The sequence below is a fragment of the Peromyscus californicus genome, unplaced genomic scaffold, assembly GCF_007827085.1.
Source record: "Peromyscus californicus insignis strain IS unplaced genomic scaffold, ASM782708v3 Scaffold_5__1_contigs__length_169319896, whole genome shotgun sequence".
Taxonomy (NCBI): Eukaryota; Metazoa; Chordata; class Mammalia; order Rodentia; family Cricetidae; genus Peromyscus; species Peromyscus californicus.
In genome coordinates this window covers 101,377,553-101,395,016 of record NW_026294573.1, presented here as the reverse complement: position 1 = coordinate 101,395,016, position 17,464 = coordinate 101,377,553, and the positions used below count along the sequence as shown (strand labels likewise).

The 17,464-nt window shown below is 49.1% G+C and overlaps 1 protein-coding gene across 2 annotated transcripts in view; it reads left to right on the top strand.

Moving 5' to 3' along the window:
• Nucleotides 1–17,464, top strand: part of Tmod1 (tropomodulin 1) — a 74,918-nt gene that overhangs the window by 55,519 nt on the left and 1,935 nt on the right. For both annotated transcript variants that reach the window (XM_052716331.1, XM_052716332.1), the window contains one exon: nt 10,622–10,766. In XM_052716331.1, coding sequence (XP_052572291.1) covers nt 10,622–10,766 — 145 coding nt within the window. The remainder of the gene's footprint in view (nt 1–10,621; nt 10,767–17,464) is intronic.

The following is a 17,464-nucleotide window of genomic DNA, read 5'->3' as shown; positions in this document are numbered from 1 at the left end:
CCCAGGCAAATGAACTTCCAAGTCCTGCGTGTTGCCTCAGCTGTTCTGTTGAGGAACCCTAGACATGGAGTGCACAGATTCCCACAAGCCACAGGTCTCTTCGCCAAGAACACCCCCATTTCCCTCAGTCTCCCCACTCGATGTGGCTTTTGAGTCTCCTCCATGTGACACCTCTTCTGTCTTTATCCCACGGGGCTCCTGCTTCTCTGACTTCCGTGGACTAGTCATTTCTTTGGGGGCAACTCTCTGGGTCTCGGCTGTCAATAACCGGAAGTGCACGAGCAGTGGCTTGGCTGTTTGAGGGTTGTGGGTTGCTGTGGGGTGGGAGGCTCCATGCTCTGTGTGCCCGCCATCTCTGACCTTCATCACCGGGCTGTAGGATGTGGGTGTGGTCAGTCTCTGCCAAAAGAGGCTAAGAAAGGGGTGACTTTCTGAGGGTCAACACTTAGGAGGCAACATTTGAACCCAAAGCTCCCCAACTCCAAAGTCCACTTTGTATCCACTACTGCACACTGCTTCTAGACTAAGTCATTATCTTCTTTAGAGATGAGGAATTGGGGGATTTTCTTTGCACTAGAAAATGCGACTGAATGGTTGTATATGTATGTATGTATGTATGTATGTATGTATGTATGTATGTATGTAGAGAAGATTGGAAGGGGATATTGTGAAATTATTGTGCCCAAGCAAGACCTTAAGTAACTTTCTTCTTGTTAAAATGTTGTGAAGAGATAGAAAGTGCTTAGATCATAAATGTGCAGATTAATCACAACAGGCTTGTGACTCCCTCCGGGTCAGAACTAAACATCACCAGCCTCCAGAGGCCTGGGGACTCAGGCTGCCTCATCCTAGCCATGGCTTCTGGAAACTTCCCAGCTTACTCCCACTCCTGTCCCTGCTCCCATGTCATAGACTTCTGGAACATCCTGTGCCCAACCTGCCCATTCCCTGCCTAAAAGACTTCCTCTTGCTTCAGGTGACTTTGAGTCTTACAGAGGATGCTGAAGCATCCTGGGCAGCGGGAAGGGCAGTGTGCACATCTCTGCCCGGCTGCACCTCAGTGATCTACTTGACAGGTTGGCCTTGAATCTCCCTGGCTAGCAAGAGTGTAGACTGTGAAGCCCTTCCCTCCCTCCCTCCCTCCCCTCCCCTCCCTCCCTCCCTCCCTCCTCTCCCTCCCTCCCTCCCTCCCCTCCCTCCTTTTCTCCTTCCCTTCCTCCCTCCTTTATTTCCTCTCTCCCATTTGCTTTCGAGAGCCACTACACCCCTGCCTTCTCTGCTTAGCCTCCATAATTCCTCCATAATTCCTCCAAGCCTTTCTGCCCAGAGAGAGCTAGGTGCACCCCTGTGGTTCCCCTGTCCTTCAGCTTCCCCACGAGCTTCTTAGAAGATGGCACTGTGTGGGAGTCTTTTCCTTATCTCAGTGCCCAGCCTGGTCCTGGGCCTCATGGGTACTCAGTTAAGCAAGCTTGTCCTCGATGGTTGTGCACACTGCTCAGGGCACAACGAGAGGAGGCAGAGAAAACCTCTGCAAGCTGTGTGCTGCAGAGAGAGCACGTTTCTAAGTTGTATAGAGAGGCTGCATGAGCCAGCAGCCTTCCTGTCATGGGAACGTGCTGCTGCATTGGGATGGGCATCTTTCATATCCTGGTCGCCTTGATCCTACCTTGACCCTGACTGTCTCGGCCTTGTTCCTTGGCCATTGCTGACTCTGATCCCCTGAAGGTGGGAAAGGCAGAGCAGATGGATCACAGCCTGCAGCAGTACCCTCCCCGCCAGCTTGGCTATTCTGGTGACTTCTCTCCTGGCCAGGAAGGAGTCAGAGCCTCCACAGCATCAGCTGAAACCTGACTCCCAGGGCAGGCCCGTCAACCATGCGGTGGCGGATATCAAGCTGCCCACCTGCCCTGCTCAGCTGTATTCCACCTAGGCTCCAGGGGCACAAGAGAGAGCTTGTGCTGACCATTGCCTTCACCCTGGCCAAAACACCCTAATGTAAGAACATCCACTGCCTCAGCCTCGGTTTCCCCTCTTGTAAATGAGGATAATTAACCACTGTCCTAAGGGAATTACAGAGCTGAAGGCTGACACCATTGATGACTTTTAGAGCACTATGCAGTTGTCCGGGAGTCTCACACACTACCCAGAGGGTCAGTGCTGACGGCAAGCATGCCGGCCGCTTTGTGTCCCTGGCCCCATTCTGTGCTCACATTGTAAGTGACTCTACCTGCCACAGTGACAGAGGAAGATCCTGACTCAGGTCTGGGTGACTCTAAAGCCCACCCATGGTGCCAGTGGGGTTCTGGAAAGGACTGTGGTTTTGTGAGCTAGCCTGGCCTCTCTCTTCCATTCCATCCTCTTGGCCATGCTGGCCTCTGTGAAAATGAGGTTCCAGTTGAAGCTTCTAGGAAGCCACAGTGGGTAGGAGGAGAGACAGGTACAGAAATGACCTCTGTATCAGGTGCTCTTGTAGGCCAAAGATGGGGTGGGGCTGGGTGAGGTCCAGTGGTAGGTGCGGCCATAGTCAGGAGCAGGTCGGGGAGGGTATTAAGGAGAAAATAGCATCGGAGTTAACCCAGAGAGTGGAAAGTGTCTCAAAGGGAAAACGGAAGTCGGGGTACCCAGAGGAAAAGAAAAGAGAGAGAAGGCTGGGGAAAGCTTGGAGCCCATCCAGGGAGGACTTTGGGGGTCCAGAAGAAATCTGTGGGGATTGAGAGGCAAAGGGCCTTATGGGTAAGCCTGTAGGCTCTGCTCTGGACTGGGGTGGGGGGAGCGGGCATCAGGTGTGAAGAGAAAGCTAAGGATAGGCCAGCAGAAGCTACAACCAGGGACTTCTGGCCCCAGGTGGCACTCCTGCCTGAGTAGGGCCTGGTGGGGAGGGGCTGAGGGCTTCAGGCTGGAGGCTTCACTGGCCCAAGCTCAGGGAAGGGCCATGCCTGTGCTGCAATGTGTCCCAGGAGTTGTCTTCTCCTGGTGGCCCGGGGAAGAGGGAGGGGCCAGGAGGAGGTGACAAGTGGCTTTGATTTATTCCTCCTCCTTGGTTCGTCACCGAGGTCCTTGAAGGCCAGAGTGTTTGCCTCAGTCCTTGGAATTGTAACCTGTGTTGAGAGACTCTCCTTCTCTCTCCTTTTACGGCCAAAGAAAGGGACTTGGGGCATTCGACACAGGGTGACATGGATGCTGAGGCGGTTTGTTTACTCCATCGCTTCCCCTTATCTCCAGGCAATGTTCTGCTTCTGCCCAAAGCTGCCCAGTGCCCGGCAAGGGTGGGGAGCAGCCTCAGGAGCCCCGAGCTGGCCTGAAAAGCTCTGAGAGTGTCTCACCGGCTTTCTTTTATAGCTGGGGAAACTGAGGACCTGAGAAGGAGTGGGCTTGCTTTAGTCACAGGCCGTTGTCCAAGACAGGGCTGGGCTGGAGTGTCAGCACCCTTGCTGTGTGTTGGAGAGGAAAAACTCTATCTGGCCCAGGAAGTAGGGCTCTCACCACAGGGTGCTTGGAAACCTCCAGCCCAAGCCATAGCACCCCCCCCCCCCCCCCCCCCCCCGGCACTGCTCTGCTTGCTTGAATCTCCTCCTGCCTCCCAACAGTGATGTGTCCAGCAGTCCCGCCCCAACCCTTCATCATCCCTCAGAATAGATAAGACCTGGAAACACGACCCTTCCAAATGAGGATGTATTCACCATCTGGGCATATTGATTACAGTCCCGCTTTCCCCTCCCCTATGGGACAGGGAGGCTGCTTGGTATTTTGAACAGAAGCCACAGGAAGTAGATTATGCACTCATGTTGTTTTTCCAAGCTAATTTGTTTCTGGCTTTTCTCTAGTTTTGACACTGTCTGGGAGTATAGCTGTTATCTATTGCTATGTAACAAATGACCCCAAAGCTTAGCCTCAGAGTTCTGGGATAAACCAATACTCAGCAAATTTGCTCAGTTTCCAAGTGACAGGAATCCAGGGCAGCTGAGCTGGCTAACTTCCCCCAGAGCATGCAATTCAAGGCAAAGAAGAAAGTCCCAACTGTCTTTGATGACCCAACCTTGGAATCTGAACAAAGTCTGTTCTGACATTTTCTTTTAGAAGTGAGTACTCGGGAAGGAGGTGGACTAGGTTCTACCTTTTGAGGCAGGCATACCAAAGAATTTTTCAGACCTATTTTTAATAATTCTTTGATAATTTCAGAAAATATATTTTGAGCATATTCACACCTAACTCTTCCCAGATTCATTCTCTACTTCCCTACCCACCTCATTTTTTGATAAAACATAACCTAGTGGAACCCTGTCTCAAAACAAAATAGAACCCATGGATGACACCCCTCAAGAAAACTGACTCTCTTCCCTTAGACATCAGCTGTCTACAGCTCCTTAGCTGGGGAGGGAGCTTGTGGGTCCCTCCTCCTCCATGCTAGACTGCCGACTGGCTTGTTCTTGTGCGGGTCTTGCGTGGGCACCACAGCCGCCATGAGTTCACAGTGCAGTGTCCTGTCATGTCCCAAAGACGCTGTCTTGCTCCAATGCTCCCTGACCTCTGGCTCTTAGAAGCTTTCAGCTCCCTCTTCCATAATGGTCCCTGAGGCTTGGGGCATGGGGGGATATGGATGTCCCAGTTGTGGCTGAGTACTCCACTGACACTTATTCTCTGTACTTTGGTTCTAAGTTTCTGCATTAGCCACCATCTATCGCACAAAGAAACGTCTCTGGTGAGGTATGAAGACTGTACTAACATAAGGGCAGAAAGATACAAGTTTAAAGGGCAGTTAACACTGTGTCCATTTAGTAGAATAATAGTAGTTGTTTGTTCACCTCTGTGTTCTGGGTGCTTGCCAACCTGGGTTCTTGGCCAGATTTACAGTACCAGGCATGTTTTTCCTCCTGTGGAGTGGGCCTTAAATCCAACCAGAAAGCAGTTGGTCCCCACAACACGTGTGCCTGTATTACACCCGTCAACCTGTGTTGCCAGGACAGTCATTATCACAGTTTACAGGGTCCACAGCTGGAAAAGGTTATTGACGACTCTCCCCTACCCTCAGCGGCCTGCTTAGTACTTCTAAGTACAATGAAAGCTAGCCAGTGAGGAAGAGTCTCCCTGGTCAGTCCCAGTCTGATATCTCCATGTCCTGTGACCAGACTGTGTGGTGTCTTCAGCAGTGTGGCCTCACCATCAAGTTCTGGTGGGCAATACAGAGCAATAGCAATAGCCTATGTTGTTTTGGGGGCATCTCTGAGACACCCCTGACTAACAACAACTCAAGGGGAGGAATTCCACATCTGGCACTGGGCTTTTTATTTGGCAACCTCTGGCTTCTGGAACAAGCATTATCACCTGTGTAGAATAACTCTGACTAAATTCTTTTATGTGAATGTGTGTGTGTGTGTGTGTGTGTGTGTGTGTGTGTGTGTGTGTGTGTGTATGTATGTGTATGCCCACCTTGTATGCTTTCCGCAGAACAGCCACGATGCCAATTCAAAGTGTGCCCCTCTCTCAACCCAACAACGATAACTGACTGTAGAATAGTCTGTCTTCCCCTGCAAAGTCCACTGGATTGCCATTTGTGGACACAGCCTACAGCCTACCCTGCAGCGTCTCCAGGGCATCCCAAGAAGCATTAAAAAACAAGGCAGTACTTCTCTTGTACTCGCTTGGGAAGACCTCTACAAAATAGTGAATAGAACAGGAAGTTGCAGAAAATAAATAGGATATGAATCTATTTAAGGAGAAAAGAGCAACAAAACAAGCCCTGTCTATTTCTGCCCTGTATCTTATCCCCAGCAGCATAGTCATTGGCCATGGTGGGGGTGTGGGACTTCTATGGACAGGGTGGGGGGGTGATGGGAAGGAGGGATGGTATGAAGGAAGACTGTTCACGTCTCTCCATCCAATCATTAGAATGTTAAAATTGAGATTATATTTACCCACAAGTGATTTATTTCATCCTCCAGTAAATCTGAAAGGAAGCCAGAGTACTTCACTGCTCAAACCCTGCCAGCACAGTCCCGGCAGCCCGGCCCTTGGTCTCTCCCTTGGGGCTTCTTACTGCCTTTCACCCACTGTCAAGGTCTGAGGTCACTCTCCTGATCTTTTTATGTCACCCAAGCTAGCTATTCATAGGGTCACAGCCTGCAGCCCCGGGAGGTTGTAGAGGTCATGGAGTCCCAGCCTCCCCACCAATAACGTCGAGGAAGACTCTAGAAAGAGGCCGCTGCCTTCTTCTTACTTGCCTCGGGGGACAGAGGTCTCCTCCCTTTGCTGCATGGACTCTCAATGGGAAGGCTATCTGTCCTGTGTCTGTCTTTGAGCTTCCTCAGAGGTCCAAGGTCACAGCTAGAGACCCTGGAGCAGACACCTGTGTTCAGCTCCTCCTGTCTCTGGTCAGTTCTGGGATTTGTGAGAAAACTCTTCTCTCCAGGGCACCTCATTTTCCTTGCCCGTAACACGAAAATTCTGTTAAACGGTGTGTGTCCCGCAGGTGGATGATGAAGAGACAGTGGGTGTGTATCTTTTGTGGTGTCCCTGTGATTTTGCTTGGCACACTGTGATCGCTGCTGAGGAGTGCTGCCATGAAAATAACTCTGGCCTGAGTGGTAGGTAGTTCAGGCTCCCACCAGCTCTGCTTCCCTTCTCTGTGCTGTGAAGGGTCCCTGGATCTGAGAGAGAAGCAGGGAGGAAGGTCCTTCGACATCTTACTCAAAGATGTATGTGCTTTCCTTCCTTTTTCAGTTCTGGGGATCAAACCCAGGGCCTGTGCAGACTAGCAGCTGCTCTCCCACTGAGCTCCATCAGCAACTCAATGGGCACATTTTCTATTTTACTCCTTAGTTTAAAAATAATGGTGTGAGGCTAGAGCTATGGCTCAGGGGCAGAATGCATGCTTAGCATGTACAAGCCCTGGGCTTGGTCCATAGCACCACAAAAGAATATTGGGAGGGAGGGAGGGGAGAAAAAGGAAAGGAAGAAAAAAATGAGTGTAATTTAAAATTTTCACTCCAGGAGGATCAGCCATCATTAGCTTGAGAGGATCTTGTACCCTCTCACACACCCAGACATGTCTGCACATATCCCAGGGAGCCTGGATACCAATTTGAGAATCTGAGACTTCTGTGGTCTTTCCAGCCCTAGATGAGGTCAAGGCCATGTCTTGGCTCATCTGAAGTCTGGCCTCCATCTCTACGTGCTTGTTTATTCTCAAGATGGAGAGGTTACTGCCTGCCTGCCCTGCTGGCCTCCCCAGGATGTAGGCAGAGAGAGAGAGAGAGAGAGAGAGAGAGAGAGAGAGAGAGAGAGAGAGAGAGAGAGAGAGAGAGAGAGGAGAGAGGCGGGCAGGGGAGAGGAGAGTGTTTGCTGTGGGAATGAAGGGTATTAGTTCACATCAAGGGGGCAGTATACAGTGGACTGGGTTTCACCAAGTGGCATTTTCACAGAGACAGCCCTCATAGACCTGGCCACTCCTTTCCACCAGGTCAGAACCATGACTTTGAATCTAGCCCACTCCAGTCCAGCAAGGCTTTCTCAGCAAGTGACCTAAAGAAGAGGCCACGTTTCCTGCTCCACGAGAGCTAGCAGCCCTGTCTAGGGTCCTCAGATGGGTGCTGCACCACCAGGTTTTGCTATCCATGACTCAGGACTGTGTCGAGTCCTCGAAGGACAGGCCCCCACTCTTCCTAGCCTTCTCAGGAGCTTTGCTCACTGGGCTGATGCAACTCACCAATGTCACTGCCTGCCGTGGTCCCCTGTCCCAGCCCCTTCTGAGCAGAGATGAGTACTAAGGAACTCAGCACAGAGGAGGTCATCCTCAAGGGCCTTGACCACAGTTCTAGTTTGTCCACTTGCTCGTGGGGCTGTTGTGTCCTCTAGCCCCGCGGCTGGTATTGTGTGCCAGTGTCTGTCTAGTTCACTTCCTCAAAGCGTAGTGGAGAGACACTGGGAACCCTGGGTTGGTGGGGGTGGGCATTCAGGATGTTTGCGGGTTTGGCTGCTATGGATAATACTGTAGGAATTAATGTTCATGAGTGAAATTACTGGGTCATAGAGTAACTCCACTTCTACCTCTGAAGAACTGTCAAACTTCTCCACAGCAGCTGGACCATTCCCTCATCTCATCAGTGGGTCCTACCCTCTCCACGTCCTGCTGCCCCCATCTTTCCCATGGTCCACAACCCAGTGTTCAGGCAGCATTGTCTATGGCTTGGGTTGCATTTTGGTTGGTTACTGACAAGGGTGAGTGTGTTCCATATGCCTACTGGCTATTCATAATCTTCTTTATTAAAATTTTATTTTTATGAGTGTTTTGCCTGGGTATATGTCTGTACACCAAGTGCATACCTGATACCCATGGAGGCCACAGGGCATTGGATCCCCTAGGACTGGAGTTCCAGATGGTTGTGAGCCACCATGTGGGTACTGGGAACTGATTGAGCCCAGCTCCTTTGGAAGAACAGCCAGTGCTCTTAACCACTGAGCTATCTCTCTAGGTCCTTGTACATCTTCTTTAAGGAACCTCTGTTCAAATACTTTGCCCACCTCTAATTGATTTATTTGCATCTTCTTTATATATTCTAGACACTAGACCTTACCAGATATATGATCTACACTTTTTCTGTTCCATGTTGTCTTCCCCACTCCCCGGTGTGTGTGTGTGTGTGTGTGTGTGTGTGTGTGTGTGTGTGTGTGTGTGTGTGTGTGTGTGTGATGTATATATGTGTGCATGTGTACATGAAAGTGCACCTGTGTGTTATGTAGATATGTGTGTGCATGTGTATATGAAAGTGCACCTGCCCATGCATACACCTGTGGACCCGGAGGTTAACATCAGCTGTCTCTCTGGTTGCTCTTTATCTTTTGAGATGGGGTATCTCACTGAATCTGGAGACGTCATTTTGGCTAGAGTGGCTAGCCAGTGAACTTTCAGGATCTGCCCTGTTCTAGAAGCATAAACGATTTACATGTTTGTGAAATCCAATTCATTGGTTTTCACCTTCTGTTGTTTGTGTTCTAGGTGTCACACCTAAAGAACCATGGCTAAGGTCACAGACTTTTGCACCTGTGTTATTTTCAAGTATTATAGTGTTAGTTTTTATAGCCCAGTCTTTGATCCATAGGCCGGAGGAGGCCTCTGGGTGCTCTCCTCTACCACTCTCCGCTTTATCCTCTGAGACAGGGTCTCTTATTTGAACCTGGAGACCACAAGCGATTCTTGGCTGGACTGGTATCTGGCCAGCCCCAGAGATCCTCCTGTCTCCACCCACCACCCATTGCTGGAGTTACAGATGCTCGTGGCCATGCCTGGCTATTCATGTAGGTGCTGGGGATCTGCACTCCGACCCTGCACCTGTACAGCAAGCACTCTTACCCACTGAGCATCTCCTCAGCCCCCTTTGAACCATTTGGAATTTATGTGTGATGTGAGTCAAGGACATGCCACCATGTCTGCTTGTGTCATGGTGGCATGTCCTTGACTCACATCACACATAAATATTATGTATTAATATTTAGATTATTGTGTTGTATTATTAATATAATATAATTATAATATAATTAATAATATAATTATTAATAATAGAATGAAGGATCTAAATTCATTCTTTGGCTTGTGTCAACATATGGCTTCACTGAGTTAGTTTTCTTAGCGCCCTTTGTAATGTGGTCTGAAGAGATATGGGGTTCATAGCTGGACTCTCTTCTGTTTCATTCAGCATCATGTCTGTCTTACACAGCACCCCAAAGTCTTTAATTATCACAGCTTTGGAGTCCTTTTGAAATCAGAGAATTTGAGTCCTCCAATATTGTTTTGACTGTTCTAAGATCACTTGCAGGATTTCTAGATCACTTTGTCCATTTCTGGGGGAAAAGGAAAAAGAAGGAAAGTTGACATTTTGATACGGATCCCATTGACGTCACAGGTCAGTTTGGTGGCGTCACCTTATTAGCAGGAACAGATTTCTGGCCCGTGAACCTGGCTGTTGGTTTCACATCTCACAGGTTTTCTTTGATACTGTTCAATGCTCTCTTGTAGTTTTCAGTGTCTTCTTTCTGCCAACACGATCTGACGTATTTTGTTCTTTTTGACATTACTATAAAGGGGCTGTTTTAGGTGCTTATTTCTACTGTGTAGCAATGCAAGAAGCTTTTGTTTATTGCTCTTATTTTCTCATATTTTTGGTTGTGAACCTGGCCTTTAATGGCTGAGCCATCTCTCCAGCCCTATTGCTCTTATTTTCTATAGGCTGGCTGAACTAGTTAGGGCTACTGTGTGTATCTGTCTGCGTGTGTGTACGTGCTTGTATGTGTGTGTGTGTGTGTGTTCTTTAGGATTTTCTAGATACAATATTATACCATCTTAACATATACCCTCTCTAGTTTTGATGTCTTTCTTTTCTTGCTGAATTGAGCTGCTAAAAGCAGACATGGTGGCATTTTCCTGATCCTTGGGGAAAGCTTTCGATCTTTAACCATGCAGTATAATGCCAACTCTCTTTCTATGTCGGCTTCTCTACTTGGCTCCACTCTTACAGGGCAGGTAACATCCCCCACAACACTCAGGGCTTCCGTGTGGAGAGGTAGTTTAGGCAAAGCACATGTGTAATTATTGGTCTTTTTTTTTTTTTTTCTTTTTTAAAAACCCAAGAGCCAGCCCTTGGGCAACAAAGTGGAAATGGAGATTGTGAACATGTTGGAGAAAAACACAACGCTTCTCAAATTTGGCTACCACTTTACCCAGCAGGGGCCCCGGCTGCGGGCATCCAATGCCATGATGAACAACAATGACCTTGGTGAGTTGACGTCTGCCTTCTGCCTGCTTATTTGCCTGCCTTCCCCCTCACAGGCTATGTCAGGGAAAATCCTCCAGACACCCCCGACTCCAGGAGAGCGGTTTATGGGGTCAGACTCCTGACTTCCGGAGAATCACATCTTGTTCTGTGTTTATGCATGTCTTCCCCCAGTCTGTGAGCTGCCTGTCTTCCGGACCAAGGGCCTTTCCTCCTCCAGCCCAGCTCAGCATAGGCTGGACCCAACTCACATCAGCATGTTGGCTAGAGGAGATAAAATTTGAGAGTCTATGGGCTCACCCTGGGTCTGCTCCTCTTCTGAAGACCCTTCTCTAGCTCACACTGATTTTTGTTCAAAATCCCAAAGCTCTCAGCCAACACCATTACCAAAAGCCACAGCCCAGGAGACACCACATAGCTCCCAAGGCAAAGTTGGAAATGTGCGGTTCATAGAAAATTCAATGCGGGGCCAGCAAGATGGCTCAGTGACTTAATGTGCTCACCGAACAAGCTTTGGTGAGCTGAGTTCAGTCCCCAGAACCCACACACTTGTCCTTTGACCTCTACAAGTGCATGCACGTGCACATACATATACACACAAATAATAAATAAATATACAATGTAAAAGCAAGTTACATTCCCTCAGCCTCTGCTGAAGTATCAGCTGACTCGATTTTCTAAATAGAAAAGAAAACATCTTAGTCTCTTTTGATGATGGGCTGCATCAAACACCTGTGCTAGTCCACAGAATGAAAGGCAACGTCAGTCATCCACTGTCTCCCACATGCTGATCGCTCACGAGTCCGGGGTGTACTTGCTCATTACATGTTCCTGATGATGCTGAGGAGCACAGGATGTGGTGTGAAATGAAGGCAGTGTGACTGATAAGGCTGTGGGAGAGTCGGAAGGAAAAACAAGATGTGCAGCACGTCTGTATTGTTACCTTGTTTGAGTGTGAGGGATGTGGGGATTAAGCTTTTGAAAGGATCCTCATGCCCACCATCTCAGAGCTAGCCTGGCTTGTCTTCCCTGGACTCACAGATAGAAGCCCCTTCTTAGGCAGGAAAGAGTTCTCACATGCCCAGAGTCCAGGGCGCTACAGGGGCATACTGGAGTCTTTCTAGATGAGACAGAAAAATTGTGAGGCTCAGATTCTAGGCCACAGGCCCGACTCCCATCATGAGGACTCCTGAAGGCCACAGTAGGAGTTTCAAAGAGAGAGCCGACAGGATTGCAAGTCTACTCTCCACTTCCCTACTTGAGACAGAAGCCTGGGGTGGTTGGGGACCCCGACGGCTCTGGTCACAGCCATTGTTGGTAACTTTTCTGAGAAACCTTGGTGTGACCAGGCTATGCTGGGTAACCTGGGATGACAGCAAGGCTAGTTCTTGGATGTAAGAAGCCTTGCCACCTTTTAGAGGGAAAGACTCAACAGCATGCTTGAAAACTCAAGAATGCCTGCAAGCTTTGTCCAAACAACATGAAGGAGTGATTTATGAGAGCAGAAGCCAGTTGAGCAAAGCATCTGGTGAGGAGGGTCTTTGTCCAGCCTTGAAAGGGAGAGATAGGCTGACAGAGAAGGTCAGGGGGTGACCCTGCGGGAGCTCTAGGAAGGACTGGGGTACAAGCCTTAATAGGGGGCCCTGCCTACAGTATGGTTTTATTCATTGGTTTCAATGTCAACTTGACACAAACTAAAATCGTCTGTCAGGAGGGAATGTCAACTGACCAATTGCCTCCATCAGATTGGCCTCCAGGCAAGCCTGTGGGGCATTTTCTTTATTAATGATTTATGTAAGAGGGGCCATCACGTAGCCCACTGCAGGTCACACCACCCCTGGGCAGGTGGTCCTGGGCTGTATAGGAAAGGTAGCTAAGCAAACCAGGGGGAACAAGCCAGTAAGCAGTGTTCATCTCTGGTCTCTGCTTCAGTTCCTGCCTCCAGGTTCCTGCCTCCAGGTTCCTGCCCTGGCTTCCCTCAGTGACGGACTGTGACTGGGACTTGGGGCATGGAAGCCAAAGAAACTTCAGTGAAGATGGGTGGGGAGTAGGAACCATATATGGCACTTTGTTGATCAGGGATGCCAAGAGGAAATGGTGACTGCCTTCTGGGTACCACAGGGGCCTGGATGCAGCTCTTCCCTCATGTTTCTCACAGGAGGATCATCTCGGTGACACAGGCCGCATTCATAGTGCGAGTTAGTGATGTAGGATTTCCAACTTGAAAAGCAAAATGTCTACCCATTTGCTAATTTTCAGTATGAGAACTACTTTGAATTCTAACCAGTACAGTTGTGTAGCAGGAATCTTAAAAGTTCTTATTAATAAAAATCAAACCTGAGGCCAGTTATTGGGGTGAACTGGAAGATCAGAGAAGCAGAACAAGCCACAGCTACCTCACCTCGCTGGATCCTCAGCTGGTCTTGTTTCCTCAGACTGGAAGCCTCTGAGTCCTCATCCAGAACGGCTCTCAGCTGAACCGTGCTGCTAGAAGCCTGAAAGCTTAACCAGCCAAATGCTTCTAGTTTCTGGTCCTCACGCCTTATATACCTTTCTGCTTTCTACCACCACTCCCTGGGATTAAAGGCTCGCTTTCTGGGATTAAAGGCGTGATGAGTCACCATGCCTGTCTGTATCCTTGAACACATGGATTTCTGCCTCTGGAATGCTAGGATTAAAGGCGTGTGCTACCACTGCCTATCCTTTATGTTTAATATTGTGGCTGCTCTGTCTCTGACCCCAGATACGTTTATTAGAATGCACAATATTTGGGGGAATACAATACCACACAGTTGGCTTCTTCCTGCAAGACAAATGCCTATGGTCCTTCCAGCCTGGTGGCTTCCTCCTGCCACCATGCTGTGAAAGCGGGAAGTCACCCATGTTTCCCAACTGTGTTTTGTTTGGTTTTTTTTTTTTTTTTTTTTTTTTTTTATCATGAGAGCCTCCTGCTGGTCTCCTTGGTACCGTGGTTGTAAGCAATGCTGTGCTAGAGCACACAGGAGAGCCTCATGTTCTTCCTGCTTGCATCAGGCCTGGTCAGTGGCCTGGGGCGAGGGCCTCTGCAGTACTTGGGCCCGCAGGTGGGCTCCGTGTTGGGGACACTGAGTCAGTGCCTGCAGCTGGCCTGCCTGGTCACATCTTTTGGTCTTCCCCACCCTGATCTCAGAGCTCTTAGCAAACTGCTCTGCAGATGCACACAGGACACCAGAGTACGATTAAGGGGCAGGCCGGGGATGTCATCTCCTATCCCTGTCTCCCTGCAGCACTACCTCAGATGACTCCTGTCTCCATGCTATTTATAGCCCAGGGCAGGCTAAGGGTGGCTCTCGGGTCCTCTGAACCTGCCACCAGCACACTCGTCACAGAATCTGAAGCACAGCCTCCAAGTTAGGTAGCAGAGGCTGTACAGAGGGCAGCACATTTAAAAGCAGAAGAACATCTCTGCCTTACCACATTCTCAACCCCTTCCTAACCGGCGCTTCCATCAGAGCAGACCTCAAATCAGCTTTTAATTTGTAACAATAAATTAACAAGTTATAACCGTGTATGTTTCTGAGGTACAACAAAAGGTTTGAATTCAAGATTAAAGTGTAGAATAATTATATCAAGTAAGTCAGCATTATCTGTCACCTCAATATGTTTTCTGTGGTAAAAACATTTGAAATGTACTTTCTCAGCAGTTTTGAAATGTACAATACACTGTTAGTAACTACTTACCAAATTGTGTGACGGTCTCAAAGGAAACGAAAGCCCACCTGGTTCTTCCTGAGGTTTTAACCTCTGACCACCCCCTCATCGCCCTCCCTCCCTCCCACCACCCGGCCTCTGTCCTCACTATTCTCCTGGTTGCTTCTGTCGCTGGATTTCCTCAGCTTCCTCTTATGAGAACATGATTTGTTCCTGCATCTCACTTAGCATGACACTCTGGTGCTGTGGCAGACGGCAGGGATTTGGTGTTCTGTAAAGTCAGACAGTGTCGTGCGTAGATCCCACATCTTCTTTACCCGCTCATCTGTTGATCAACAGTGGGTTCCTTATCTTGTCCCCTGTGAGGAGTGCTGCTGTGATACACTGATTTTGGATCTTTGGGTAGTAATAATAATGCCTAACAGTGGATCTGCTGGATTCCCTGTCAGTTTCTTCTTATCCTGAAGCCATCAAGGGCAAGTACCACTTCCCCCACAGCCGCCCCATGTAGAAATCTGTCATCTCCTGGATGCTGCCCCAACTCCCGCCAGCTCTGCAACTCCAGCCTCCAGCCCACCCAGCCTGCCACACTTCCTTGCAGCTTCCTTGACTTCTAGCTCCTTCAGGTGGGTGTCCCACCTCCCCGCAGCACTCTTCCCAAAGCGGGCCCCTCCACTCCACTCCTTTGATGCCCTGCCAGCTCCCATTGCTCAGGCTCAACTCCTCCATGTGGCTCCCAGGCCCCTTGATAGAAACATGGCCCACACTGAGACGCACCAGGCTCTGTTCTGAACATTTCCCATATTACTAACTTAAGTGATCCGCCGGCCACCGCCTGCTATTACTTACTAACACCTGACCTGTTAGTAAAACTGCAGCTCTGAGGTAGGAAGTTACTCACTGGCAGAACTGAGGTTTGAATACAAGTCTCTTCTCAGAGCCCTGCTCTCTACACCGTCTAGAGGGCTCCTCGGGACATCTTGACAGGCCATCCTCTTGCCGGGCAGTCTGAGTGCCCTGGAAGTGGCCCACCAACAAGCTTGTTTAGAGAGAAGGCTTTCCTAATTTACCATTCTCCATGCTTTCTTCCTTTACAACTTAGTTGACCCACTTCCTGCCCATCCTGGGAAGACTGGGCGACTTCACGTACATGCCTCCCACATCTCAGAGGTCTGCCAGGACACCTGTAATCCTCGTGAAGGTTACTGTCTATCTGTTTTGGCCTCTGACATGCTGTATCTTCCTTTGATTTCTGTGCTTGGAACATAGCCCTGGGCAAAGGCTGAATCACACAAGTGAGTATAGAGTGCTTCCTAGGATATGGCAGAAAGACTCACCTGGCCACAAGTAGTGGAGGGAGCTCAGGCAATGGATGGAGGTGAGTCCTGATGACTGGAGAGCCCATCCAGCTCTGCTGATAAGCAAGGGAGCCTCTGGCCCTTTCCTTGGTGAGCAAAGGATTTTTTTTTTTTTTTTTTTAAAGAAAGTAGCAAGTACGTTGAGTTAGAGACCTGGCTCCTCCAAGTCACTTGTTAGAACTTTTTTGGCAGGTGATTTCTCTCTCTTGGCCCATCATCAAAATAGGAAGACATAACATCCAAGTAAATGAGTGTCCCTTTCTGTGAAAGGCAGTTCTGATGAACCATGCACCCAGATCTAGCCTCATATATACGAGGAAGGGTACTGGGAGCACCCCCCACACCAGGTCCCTTTTTATACACTCCATCGAAGGCCAGTGCTTAAGGTTGCAATCCTAGCTCTGCAAAATGGCTTTCTTCTCTGAGGGAGGGGGTTGATCCTGTGAGGATCAGATGAGACACAGACATGTAACCAAATTACTGAGAGGCAGGAGGCGGAGGCTCAAGAGGAGTAACAAGTCTTGGCTCCATCTGGGTCTGGCTTTGTTATTTTTTGTCCGTTTGAGGCAGTTTCATGTAGCTAAGACTGGTCTGGAGCTTGCTATGTTTCAGAGACTAGCCTTGAACTCTTCATGCTCTTACAGCCACTTCCCAAGTGCTATGATATGGATATGGTGTGCTACCATATCCAGTTTATCACTAGCTTTCTGGCTTTAAGCAAACAGCACATCCTTGTTCCATTTCCTTATCTGTGAAATGGAAATGCCAGCATGCAGGTCCAGACCTTTAGAAGGGCTTCTGTTCAAATCCTAGTTCTGTATGTCAGTGGGTGACTCCATGCTGTAGGTATGGAGAGGCACAAGGATAGCTCACAGGCATGCTTGCACAGCTAACGTGGGGATGAGAGGCTCATTTGTAGAAACTGCACATCTGGACAAGCCTCTTTTGTTCTTTAGGTTTTGGTTTTTGTTCCTGTGCAGATTCCCAAACTGTGTGACACTTTTAGTCACCTCCAGGAATTGGACTAGATTGTGCCTTCCTTCCAGATTGCCTACCCATCCTGGTTTGCTTTCCTTCTGACCTGAGGTTAGAGAAGAGGTTGAGACACACTGGGCACCTGTGAGCCCAAGACCTGCTTCTAGCTCTTGGCCACACCTTCACAATCATCTGCTTCATCTGAGTCATATGCAAGCCGATAGGGTGTTGGAGCTCATGGGCTCTGATCTGGTGGCTGCAAGTCCACCTCAGCTTGGGAACTGGAAGCCATCTTTGAGTGATGAACAGGTAGCAATGGCCACCTGCCTCTGCCACCTCAGCAGACCTCTTGATTGCAACCTCCCCACTCTACAGCCTTCCCTACCTTGTGTTTTCTGGTGGTGAATCTAGCTTGCTTCTTAGTCTTCATCTGCCAATACCATGTTCCCTCCCATTACCCTGTCAGCCCTAGCCATTCTCCAAGCTTGTCTCTTCTGTTTGTAACCTCCTGGCTCATACCTTTCTCTCCAGAGGTTTAACTGTCATGTGAACAGCATTTGAGCATGAACCGTCTTGCTCCTGGGGGAATGTCACTGTTAAAACATTAAGGGGGCAGGAAAATTTGGGGCATTTTTCAGTTATTGACATAGGCAGGAGGCAGGCCAGGCACTCCCAGGA